The sequence below is a fragment of the Atta cephalotes genome, assembly GCF_000143395.1.
Source record: "Atta cephalotes unplaced genomic scaffold scaffold00043, whole genome shotgun sequence".
In the NCBI taxonomy this organism is placed as follows: domain Eukaryota; kingdom Metazoa; phylum Arthropoda; class Insecta; order Hymenoptera; family Formicidae; genus Atta; species Atta cephalotes.
The window spans coordinates 1045872-1058575 of record NW_012130107.1 but is presented as its reverse complement, the minus strand read 5'-3'; the positions used below and the strand labels follow the sequence as shown (position 1 = coordinate 1058575).

The 12704-nt window shown below is 35.6% G+C and overlaps 1 protein-coding gene across 1 annotated transcript in view; it reads left to right on the top strand.

Annotated features, from left to right (window-relative positions):
- The window catches only part of LOC105622285 (DNA-binding protein D-ETS-3-like), a 63438-nt gene that overhangs the window by 46009 nt on the left and 4725 nt on the right, over positions 1–12704 (top strand). Inside the window, exon 3 of the mRNA XM_012203705.1 lies at positions 681–740. Coding sequence (XP_012059095.1) covers positions 681–740 — 60 coding nt within the window. The remainder of the gene's footprint in view (positions 1–680; positions 741–12704) is intronic.

Below are 12704 nucleotides of genomic sequence, written 5' to 3'. Positions count from 1 at the left end.
AATGTGAAAACTTTTTGCAGCATTATTTATTATGCTTGAATTTTCTACGTAATTATTTTGATGGTTCAAAATTATTTCAGATCTATATCTATCTAAATTTTTAGATACTTCAGCAAAATCGTCTTTCCACATAACATATGTATTTTATAAATGAATGAAACAGTTAAAATTTTAATGTAGTCACAAATTTTTCAACGTCTGCAACTTTGAACGTAAATAGCTCAGCTACATTCTTCTTTATTATACAAATTTACGTCGAATCGAGAATCAATTTCAAAGACGAGATATGCTTATGCAACGCATATATATAAATTCTCTCGCGTATATTTTGCATCGCTCTCACGCAGGAACGATCAGACGTTAAAATATCATAAAGATTTCGCGAGCAGAAGAAATTGTGATTTTCCTTGTCGAAGCTGCCACGATAACTAGGAACACTTTCAATCAGATATACTTTACGGCTTCTCATGATTCCTTGAATCGATTAACCGGTAATTGCGGACGATATATTCGCCCGCGCTACTGACGTGACCTCAAAAAATGTAATCACAATCCGGCTAAATCACGAAATATCTGCGTGGGTCGATAAGCCGTAAATTTCCAACGCGCGTCGAAACAAATCGAGAACTTTGCACTGGGAATAGAAAGAAATGATTGAAAAATATTTCCCCTGCTTTCAGATGCTAGCAGCTCTTATAAGGGAGGTTGGAGCCACGCCACGTCGCCGGCACCTGGTCAGGGTGAGTCTCACTTGAGTTTATTTACGAAGATGTTTAGCAATATTAAGAGAAGAATATATGAAGACAAAATTGTATTTATATACACAATTGTATTTAGCAAGTTTAATTCAGATAGTAGATTTAGATTCAATTCATTTCATTTATAGAATACTAAAAGAAATATAGTTAATCTTGAAAATATATGTTCCGCCTCTTATTATTTGCAATTATAGAAAACACTTTGATATTATTAATATTAAACAATAACTATTTACACCATTGCGCTTTTTACATCTTTTTTTGAAACAAATTACAAAGACTAAATTTTCTCATTCATACAAATGCATCTCAACGTGGATATGAAAATAATTTATATATATACATATACATACATATTTCTCATATTAATATATAAAAAAATTTTGCTGAAATATCTAAAAATTTAACTAGATATAGAAAATACACAATAATTATGTAGACTCTTTTAAATAATTATATTGAATGTTTAAGTTGATTGCTAAAATGTCACTTTTTTTGTATTATCGTCGATGTCTATACATTCTATATAATTATTTTGATTAATTATTTTCAGATCTGTATTTGGCCTTTTTGTATACTTCAGCAAAATTTCGTTCTTTCTGAAAGCCAAAACATTAGCTTTGATTGTGTAGTAGCTAGAACTCACAATTAGATTATGTAGCCCTATTCCAGCCCTAATCACCACTGACAATCAACAATTGGACTTAACTCTTTCATTTCTTCGATTTCCGTCATATCAATGTCAAACATCAAACCGGGGTGATTTTCTGAAAATTTCGCGATGCCCCCTGCGTGCCCCTCCTTGTCTCATTGTCCTCGCAAAACTCCTTCTATCTGAGAGGAAAGGTTTTCTTTTTCCTCGTTTTCGGTTCGCTAGACGCTACGTATACCTAAAGGGTGGGTCGCGGCGCCGCTGGGTGCAAGTTCACGCGTCGCGACGCTCCGGCTTGTTCGAGCAAGCTTTGTGCGTGCAGACGCGTAGAGGATGCGAGAATGTGGATGTTGGTGTGGGTGTAGGTGGCGTCCCGGGTGCTTTGTGGCGCGTTGAACCGCGGCCCCTTTGTCGTCGACGGAGAGCGAGCGAGCGAGCGAGCGGAGGAGAGAGAGGGTGAGGAAGGGTGGCAGAGAGCAAGCCCCGGGGGCTGTGTAGAGACGCCTGCCCGCACAGTGGTAACGCCGAAGAGCAGGCCCCACCCTGTGTGGACGCCAACACCAACGCCTGGCACAATCATCTCGCAGAGATCACAGAGACCTGCCCGCAGGCATCTTTGTTATAAACGGCTTTTGGTCGCCACCAACCAGGTTACAACAGTCCGGGCGCTGTTCGAGATCACCTCCGTGGGGCGAGAGAATGTAAAAGTCTTGACTTTAAACGCGCATGAAACCCGTTGGCGCCATCAGTGTCCACTTCGTTCTTGTATTCAGAATCGCATTCACAACTCGCGCATTCTGCCGTGTCACACCTTAGCACCGAGGCTTTAAACGTAATTTAACACAATGTATGATATGACGAATATGCAGCAGACTACGTATGATTTTGCATTATAATTTTGTATTAAGAATAGTGTGCAAAAATAATGTCCTAAGATTGTCATGTAAAATTGAAAATTATAGTTCTATATATAAATAAAAATAACGGATTTGCGTTGCTTATTATTTCTTATTCATAAATTAGCTTCAATATTTACCATAAATTTTTTATCGGTACTATTATAACTATTATAACTAAGAGAATAGCGCAGAACGAAATTTTGCTCTTTGGACTTTATTTTATGTTGACAATATTTTATATTGAAACACTTTATAAAAATTTGAATCAATTATCTGAAGAGATCTCTTCTTAATAATTAGAATTAAATAATTAGAATTGTGTTATTTAATAGGATTCTATTAATTAGATTCTTTTTAGAGAAGACTTCTCGGAAGGCAGACTTTGGATCCCTTTTTCGCATTGCATTGGAAGTTTAATTTTCAGGTATTTCTCGCGATGACGCACACATAAGTGCGCTTTATGATATGGACTCGAGGGCATTTTCGAATAGTGTGCTCCAGCACCGTTCTCTGATCTTGACAGGCGCAGGGTCGCCTTTGACTCGATTTGCACTTTGCGCATCGGCGCGAAAGGGAACGACATCGTCGTCATCGCCGAGATTCATGAAATTACATGACGTGACGTGTGTTGACCCGAGGGCACTTTGTGGTCTTCCGGACCGCGTGAAATTGAAATTACAAGCTTGTCTCTTCGCATAGCGACCCGACTTCAAGTTATCGCGCACTATTTTCGAGATTCGTTAGATAATTACCGTGTAAAGGATAACACTAGAAGAAGTTGAAGAGGCTTAAGAGATTGTAACGCCTATCCATAAAACATAAATAACGAGCGTAAAGTGTTTAAAAGTGTACTCGACTCTGAAAACATTATTTCAATAATACTAACATAAAAGGTGATGGTACTTGTCACTTAAATGCAATGGCAATGTGAACATTTAAATAAATGATATAATATTTTAGTTAAAATAACTTTAAATAGCTTAAATTCTAATTTCTACATGTCATATAATACAATATATATCCGTATTGTATAAATTTTATCTCTCAAAATGTATCTACCTTTGTGTTAATAATATTTCAACGAGATTGTCATAATATTGATACAGTTTCTTTGGCTGATAAATTTTAAAATTTTAAAATTTATGAATTTAAACTCTTATTTTTGTTTAAATGAATTTTATATATGTATTTATATAATAATAATTCATCTAAACAAAAATAAGAATTTAAGTTTATAAATTTTTAAATACCAAAGAAACTGTATCATGTACGCGAAAAAAATTCAGCGAATTGCTTGTAAGCGAAGCGTTTTAATGCAAATTACTTCCTGACTTTACTAGCGATGTTCCGTAACGTCATGCAAGGACAATGATGAACTGACACTCATGAATTAACACATTAGAGATATATCTGTAAACCGAGTAATTCGAGTATGTTCATTAATGTTGCTTGCGTGTTTGGTAGCTCAAAGTTATTCCATGTCCCGAAGCAGGTCATGCTCATGTAACCTTTCCGTACCGAAATGCGCACTGAAACGTTGTACTGTTCCACGCGATCCAATCTAAAGTCGAAGTGGTCAAAAAAGCTTCCTCGCGTGAATTGCCTGAAGCTTAATTATCTGTGGCGCTGTTAGCAGTCCAAAATTTTATAGTTTTTGGACAGATTTCCCAAGTGGATTTATTACTCTCGAAAAACAGTTCAAATGTATCATATTTGATTTATGTTACTCCAGTTATGGAAGGCATTAAGTACATATATATCAGATCAATTTGATTTAAACAATTTTTCTTTCATTTTAGAGAAAATTAAAAGAGACTAGCTTCGCGTACAATCTTCTACAATTAAATCTTGAATTTTATAAAAATTTAATAACATATTCTATTACATATTCTATAGAATAAAATTGTCTCTGTCTAGATGAAATATAACTAGCTACGTATCTTTATAATTTCCTACCAAACGAGAACTATTAAAGCTTGATGAAGAGCTTTGTATGATTGTACTTTTCCCTCTTCTTCATATTCTTCTTTATAATATAAACGGAAGAGAAAAAGCGCTTCGGTCGAATTCATCGGATATAAGCAAGGATTGATCTGAATGCTGCTTCCATTGCGCGATGGTTTATACCTTTACATCGCGAAAATAATATAAACCTCAGCGGGTCGATTGGAGAATTGTCGAGGCGCGCTGGCGCGTCCGTCGAGAAACATCACGTCGCGTTATCGACCACCAGCCGAGGGTTTCAACGGGTCTGCCCACTGGCCAGGAAAAGCGACTTTAAGACGACTCGTAGAACAATAAAAGCACTCTCTCTTTCTCTTCCTACCTCCGTCGACGTTGCTGCCCTTCCGTTCCCTGTGCGCCTTGCGTGACTTCCTGACCCGAGCCGACCGACCCCTCGACCCCCTACGCGTGTGTATGTATCTGAGGGCAACCTCCCTATGATAATTACGTACTTCGAAGCGGCGCGTGCCTCGGCAATTCGCTCACGCGGCCGATCGCGTATTGCGTGACTATCCTCGACACCATAGGTAACTATCTCACCGTCGCGTCGCCCTAACCCATTATCCAGTTTTGATTTTACTTTCTTTAAAATATGTACGAAGAGATTGACGCGCTAGAAGGTACAATTAGGATATCCCGATAATGAAAAGTTCGAAAGATATCTAAAGACGATCTAATCTTTTCAACGCCCTTCAAGTTTCTTTAAATACCTAATCAGATTTTTTATGTATGTAAAGACTTTCTTGAAAATTTAAGTACATGAAACGTATGATTTCGACAGAAATGTGTATGATAAAAATTATTATTTAATCTTAACCCTTATTGTACAAGAAAGAATCATCACTAATGAGCGATTTCTGTTCGTGCAAGTTTCTTTGAGTCTTTCAATAATTATAAATTATACATTTTATTATTTTCCAAAATGAAGTGTCCAAAATGAAATATTTATTCTAGAAAGTTGAAAGTATGTTGGTGAATTTTAGAGATTTTTTTTTAATCATTCTAAATAGGTGAAAAAAACGGACGGATTCTGTCCCCCCCCCCCCCGTTTTATATGGAGGCATCAAATTGTAGCTGGTACATTAAGAGTTAATTAAAATATTCACATGGATTCAAATCATGCTCTGGACTTCTTTCAGTCTAGAGCAAAGATTAAAAAGCTATCTAAATAAATATATAATTTTTTGTGTGGAATTTTAATAAAAACTGAATTTCCAAATTCCAAATTTTTCAACTAAATACATTCCGTTCTAATTATAATATGTTTGATTTTTCGAAATGTTTACATTATTTCTTGTAATTCAATATCCTTCTATCGCGATTTTAGCCAGTGTTACGATTAGGAAGAAATAGATTAACAACGTATAAATCGATTTCGAATCCGTGAGAATTTCCTAAAAGATTGAAGCACGGATTCTAACTTATCGTGAGAGAGAGAGAGAGAGAGAGAGAGAGAAGGGAGGGGGTGACCGGAACCTCGACCAAGAAGAGCGGACGACCGGATCTTGCTGGCATGGGTTCCGTTCGCGGGGTCGCGGGAGCGAAACTCTGGGGGACATGGATCCTGGGCAACAAGTCACTGGGAAACGGCGCGTGACCAGCGCATTCGTGCTGCCAGATTTACGACAATAAAAATAGAGGAAGGATAAGCGGTACATCGCCTCTCTCTCTCTCTTTCTCTCTCTCTCTCTTTCTTTCTTTCTCTCTTCATCCTTTGGGAGGAAACAGAGGTGCCCATCGAATCATGATGCGGTTCACATTTCATCGCTACTTCGAAGAAAATTTATTGAGTACTTTTTCTGTGCGCACTCTGTACATTTAGAAAATGTCATTGCCAATTCTACACTTCATTATTGTAGATCAATCTTTTGACATACTAATTAGCTATTAATTGGTTAGATATATCTTACTGAGTACATATGTTTATCAAATAATACATTTATCCGTTATAATAAAATCTAAAAATTCTTTACAACGTTAATGATCGTAAGCATTGATATACATATATTAAATTAATAATTAATCATGGAAGTACTCATTATATGCAACTAAAAATTGAAATATTGGAAATATTTATAAAATCCTCGAGTATAAACATATATAGGTGTTATATTTGTGATAAAAAATTTGGATAGCAAAGTTTGAAATGCTTTCTGGTTACATGCTAATCTGGTACGAGTCGCGTGATCTTTTCCGCGTTGTTGGAAAAACGTATTGGTGCGATAGAGCAAAGTACGTTCCATCTCGGTTGGACTATTATATCCCTGGCGATACAAGGCCCAGTAAATTGGAATCGCGCGGAAGAAACGTCCATAGCATATTGCAGGGGTTGCGGGATATGTCGTCAGAGTCGCTGTCGCCGTTCGCATTATGTCTTTCGGTAGTACATACACGGGCACGTGCCTATGCGTGACACGTTCACGCATGGCTGCCTGCGTTCAGGATTCTCCCCCCATATCGGCTCGCATTCATCTCTGATTCCTTGTTGGGGTGCAGGGATTGCGTTTCCACTTTAACCGTGCGCAGTCGAACGTCTATCGTCTACATACGGAAAAAGTAGCCGATTTCGTCGAGAAGCCATGAGTCGAAACATCCGTCAATGTCGAATCAAATATCCATTAATATCCGCATAAAATTACAATAATTAATAATAAAATGGAACATTCTTAAAATTTGATTTCTATAGATAGTGTCTTCTTCAGAAATAATATAAAATATCTCAACTCATCGAGCCTTATATTTTATTTATAGATATTTTGACCAATTTGGAATTGGTATTTTTCTTAACAAAGACATCGATAAACAGAGTTGTAATCTAGAAACTGAAAGTCTGCTCAGGATTTATGTTTCAGAAGTGTAAATGAATTGCAAATTTTTTATTTTGCAACATTTTTAATGATTCTTTACATTCAGCAATTTATTTACCTGAAATTTAATGTAATCTCTTTTTCTTTTATGTTTTATAAATAGTTTTATAAATAAAAGAGAAAGATAAAAGATAAAAGAGAAAGAATTCCCATTGAAAGATTGCGCAAGGAGCTCGCGTGGATACATGAAAAATACGATAAACAATACTTGCAGGCCGCTGATATCGTGCGAAAGTACTCAAGTCAGAGACAAGAATCTTTTTTCCTTTTTACCAAGTCAACGCTATATTCACGCTATGCGATAATTAGAAAACGATTAATTTTCTTTCCGCGCTACGCAGCTCGCTCTTACAAATAACTTTTGCTACGCCTGCTCTTATCTGACAAACAAAAACATGTTACCTCCATCACGGGGCACGAATCGCCCGCACGTCCAACTTCTTAAGAAAGCCTCATTTAACAACTGCGACTTCCGTTTTTTAGAAGGCAACTTACTGGACAGTTAGTCGATACGGAGCACCTCCTTCAGATATTTTGATGTATCAAATAAATTAATCGTAATCATGACGTAATAATTACTCTTCAATATTCTTAATTCATGATCGATAATGTCGTAGGACTTGTACAAAATTCTTGAAGAAGGTTTATTTAATCACTGTAATATATTAAATTAATGCTCATTTCTACCAATATAAATTTAATCTCGGTTCTTTACTCTTTATTCTTTTCTAAAACTAAAAAAGATAAAAAATAAAAATAAATTTACAGTCTTTACTTAGAAATCATTGTGTCAAGACATAAACTGCACGTATATTCTCGAAATCTATCATTATTTTATCAGTACGACTGTCTGAAAACATTTTTGTTATCTATGTATTTTTATTTATGTAATAGAGAGTACGGTGCTTATGTTACGGTGCTTATGATTCCAATAATCTATCAACTGTTGGGAAATCCACATCCATTACATGAAGAATTTGATTGCGGAATAAAAATTTATGATAATGGATAATGGATAATTCATTCTTAAAAAGAAGTCGAAACGTCAAATTTCTATTGTATTGCGCTCATCGAAATCACATCAAGATTTATGTAATAAACTAAATAAATATAAGATAATCGCATTAATAACTGCATTGATTCCTATAGCCGTTATTAGTTTTTATCATATAAAAAATAAGATATAAACCAAAATTAATCTGTAATGCATTGATAGAAACAAATCCAACAAAAGGACTCTAAACAGAAATGTGCCTACAATGTGGGGAGATTTTCAAAAATATAAATGTTTTCCAACCTCTTATTTCATATCTATTTTCGATCTTGTTCGGTCTATGAAGATATCTTTTCGGTTTTTCGCACACGTGTAACGTAGAGCACGCGATCTCGTTATACAAAGCTGTGCGAGGAAATATTCGCGTTCCACGGCATATTTCCGACAAACTTGGCGGAACGTCGACAAGAACGACGCAAAAAATAATGCTCGCCTGAACTTCATCCCCGCATGCAGGACCTATATATCGTATGCAGGTATAATCTGTCCTACCCTTTGGAAAGCGTACGAGCAACTTACCATGCTCAAGGCTCAGCACGTTACGCTCACTTACTCATTATTACACACTGCATGGCAACGTGATTTATGTCTGAAATAGAACTGTGCAAACTGCAGCGTATGAGTCAGTATCACTTAAGACTATATGACTAAAGATTATGGATTTAGGTCGCAGTCTAGCGATAAACTGAGCGTGAATGAGACAAACGGATGGAGGCACTTCTAATGTACATAGATTTTGAGATTTGTCAAAGTATATACGGAAAGAACGATTTTGAAAAATTTAGTTAGATACAGATTGAAAATAATTTTATTTGGACCATCAAAATAATTTTTAGATCTGTATCTAGCTAAATTTTTAAATACCTCAGTAAAATCATTCTTTCCTTCTATATTTTAATTGTTAATGTTTGCCAAAATTTAAGATATAAGTATAGAATTTCGTATAGTATACGTTACACATAATAAAATTATAAATAAAACTCAAGCTAATTAATCATCATTTGTGACTAATTTGAAATATCAAGATTTAATGTAAAAAATGCTCCATCTTTCTGACTAAAACTAATGCGTTTTTTCTTTGATTACAACAATAAAAATGGCATTTTTTTACTCCACTTTTGAAGTATTCAAATAAACATTAATAAAGTTTTAAAATAATATCATAAAATACTTCATACATTTGTATTCTCATTTTACTCTCATAAAACTCACTTCTAAAATATCCACCAATTTGGACCGATTCCATAGTCGATCAGTGACATTTCAAAATTAACGTAACGGAACGATATGATAGGAATGACCGAATAAATGATAAGATTTTGTCTCACGGCGCGTCGGTGTTTGCTGGAACGCGTCCAAAGTCGCGTGGGGGGGCCGTGGTTCCCTCTTCTTTCGATGTCGCGACACCGAAAGTGGCATTGTACGCGTCTGAGACCACCAAAGAGTGCAGTAGCACGGAATGACGACGAGTTCTTTGATCCTCCCTCGAAGAGGCTACATGCCGTCTAACGGGATTACCCCGCCCCGTGTAATTGCTCGTGAATGCGCAGACATACTCGCGACAATGGGTACACGTTGATGGGACCTCATCGATTCGAGGTGACGTGAAACGAATCACGATAAAATACGCAAGATCGATCTGTAAAAACAACTACTTAATAAGTTAACAACACTTTCGCACGGAGTGTACTTTCTGTTAATTCATATGACGTATTTATTATTTAAAGGAATTTAAACGACTTAAAAAAGCAGGTGGATTATGGATTTGAAAAAATTGAAATTTATTTTCTGTAGTAAGAATATTGAAAAGATCATTATTTGTTAAGCCTTCGAAGCTAACACTTATATTTGATTCCTATTACTAAATACAGAGATGGAACATAATCCTTGAATAAACAGATGTAGAAATTAAACAATAAAAGTTCTTAAAGAATCTGTTTACAGTTAACATTTGAAAAATTGTTTAAAATTTAGAACCTCAAAAAGTTTTTTAATTTCTTATTTCCAATTGTTTGCAAGTTAAGAACCTTGATATCTCAATATTTTTATCGAAAAAAAGCGAGATCAAATTTATCAAAGAAGCTATAAATAAGAATTAGAGATATTTTATAAGAACACACTGTGAAAAAAAATGTACTTTATTCTTGTTCCCATTTTTTAAACACTTAAAGATGTTTTAGTTTTAAACTTTTTAGTTTTAAACTTTAGTTTTAAACAGACACTACAACAACCTCCTTGTAATCGAATGTTAAACAAGGACGAAATGATGTACGCGAGCATTGCATTAAGTGAAACGCACCCACAGTGTTTTAAATCCAAACACACAGAGTGTTGTGTCTATTGACAAAATTTAAAACTAAAACATCTTTAAATGTTTAAGAACTGGAGACAAGAATAAAACATTTTAATATCTTAAACACATAAAAATTAAACACTTCTTTTTTCAGTGCAGTGTATCATAATAGGTTTTCCAAAACGATAACAGATAACAGATATTTAGATAATTCAACAGATTTCGCATCGTTTATTATCTATATTATAAATTTGATGGAGCTATCATCAGTGATACCCGTTGTACATGCTGTCGATAGGACTCGATCGCGGTGTCGAAGTTTGCGTTAGAGAAACGAGCGCGACGACTCGAAGCCCCGCGGCTATACTGATTGCGGCGGACCCTACGACCCGTACAGACCCGGGAACGGCGTCCCCGACCGGCCGGGACCCTCATCCAAGGACGTACCCGCTTCCCAATCAGAAGCGAAATCAGATTGTTTAACACAGCGGACACCAACTGCTATTTAAAGGCAGCATCTGCCCCATGGGGCTTGCTACATTCCGACGCGACGACGTTCTATCGTGGAAACCGTTGTCGAGAATGTTATCATTATAGGGGAGCATCATTCGCATTGATTCTTCACAAATCGATACATATTGGCGAGAATATAAATGAGAACGAATATTTCTTACAGTTCTTAACACTTACAAATGTCAGAAAAAACTATCCAGAATTGTCCGATTCGGTTCTCTTTGAAATATATCATTAAATACAAAAACCTAAGAGATATGTGTTTTTTATATTAGTCCAATCTCAAATTTAAGGAGTGAAACCCTTTCAAAATGAATAGGTATGGGAGTATTATTGAAATATTAAATTTTTGAACAATCTAAATACACAGTTATAAAGTATATGTAAAACCATAAAAGTTTTGTCTAAAATATTTTTCTTCTCATCGTTTTGTTGATAATTGGAATCAAAGCGTTAGTTTTGAGAGGTTGTTTCAGTTCTTAAATCTGAGATTGGGTTAATATAAAAAAATACATATCGATTTTTATGTTTAAGAACATATTTCAAAAAGAATTGAATTAATCCGGATAGTTATGACAGACCATTTGTTAGTTTAATGTCTATTCTGTGGAATAAATGAAAAATGTATGTGATAATAATCGAACTATGTACCTCCCCTCCCCCGAATTTGCTTTTTAATTTTCTTTAAACAAAAATAGATGCTCAGTTGAAAAATTCAGATAACACAACATTTTATTAGCTAAATAAAATTTTTAACAATTAATTTTCAGTTCTTTATTACTTGAATAAAATTGCAACATAATTATAATATGCTGCATTTTATTTTTAAAACTACTATTACAATAGTAGTATAAGTAAACAATAAACAACTAATAAAATATTTAAAAATGATTTTGAAGCTTATAAAACTTGAAGTGTTGAACCATAAAAAACCATAAAAAATGCGGAGATAAAAATTAAATATGAATAAAATGCGCATTGATGCGTACGTTAATGACGTGACGATCTTCGAGCCAATTTGGAAATATCGCAATCCCACTGATTTTCGAGTAGAGCCAACCGACTGACCTTTGCAGGCTATCGCCTGCGAGCTATAACGAGCCAAAATTAAGGGGCATTGTACCCTTAAACAGATTGCACACGTCCATGCGTGAACGTGACCCCTAAGGCTCTTGGACGAAAAACGCTCGCACGAAGAGAGAATCCTCGTATGATAAGACGAAGAGAGGAGGCCTACACTACGACGGGGATGACATGGCGACGAAAACGAACGGGGAGATAAACGTACACGTAGCACACTCAGCCCCGTGTGTTTGCCTACACGGAAATCCTCTCTAACGGATTCTAACGCTCGACCGAGTTTGCACTTTTTCATCTTCGGACCGATGACTTTCCTCCCGCGGTGGATCGAAGTATTCTCGAGCCACCGCTACATGAAAGTGTTTGGAAATCATCTGGCATCTCCTTCGACAGATAATTACGCGTCTGTTGTGATGGGAATTACGGTTTAAATTTGCGAATGAATCGCACAGTCATATTTTACTGTTTTATTTGAATCCAGAACTCTTTTCATTTCTTAAAAACGAATCATTCATCCTAAATATATTTCTTCCTGTAAAATTTTGATGGGGAGTAATGCATGGATGCGAAACATCCTGTTTCAG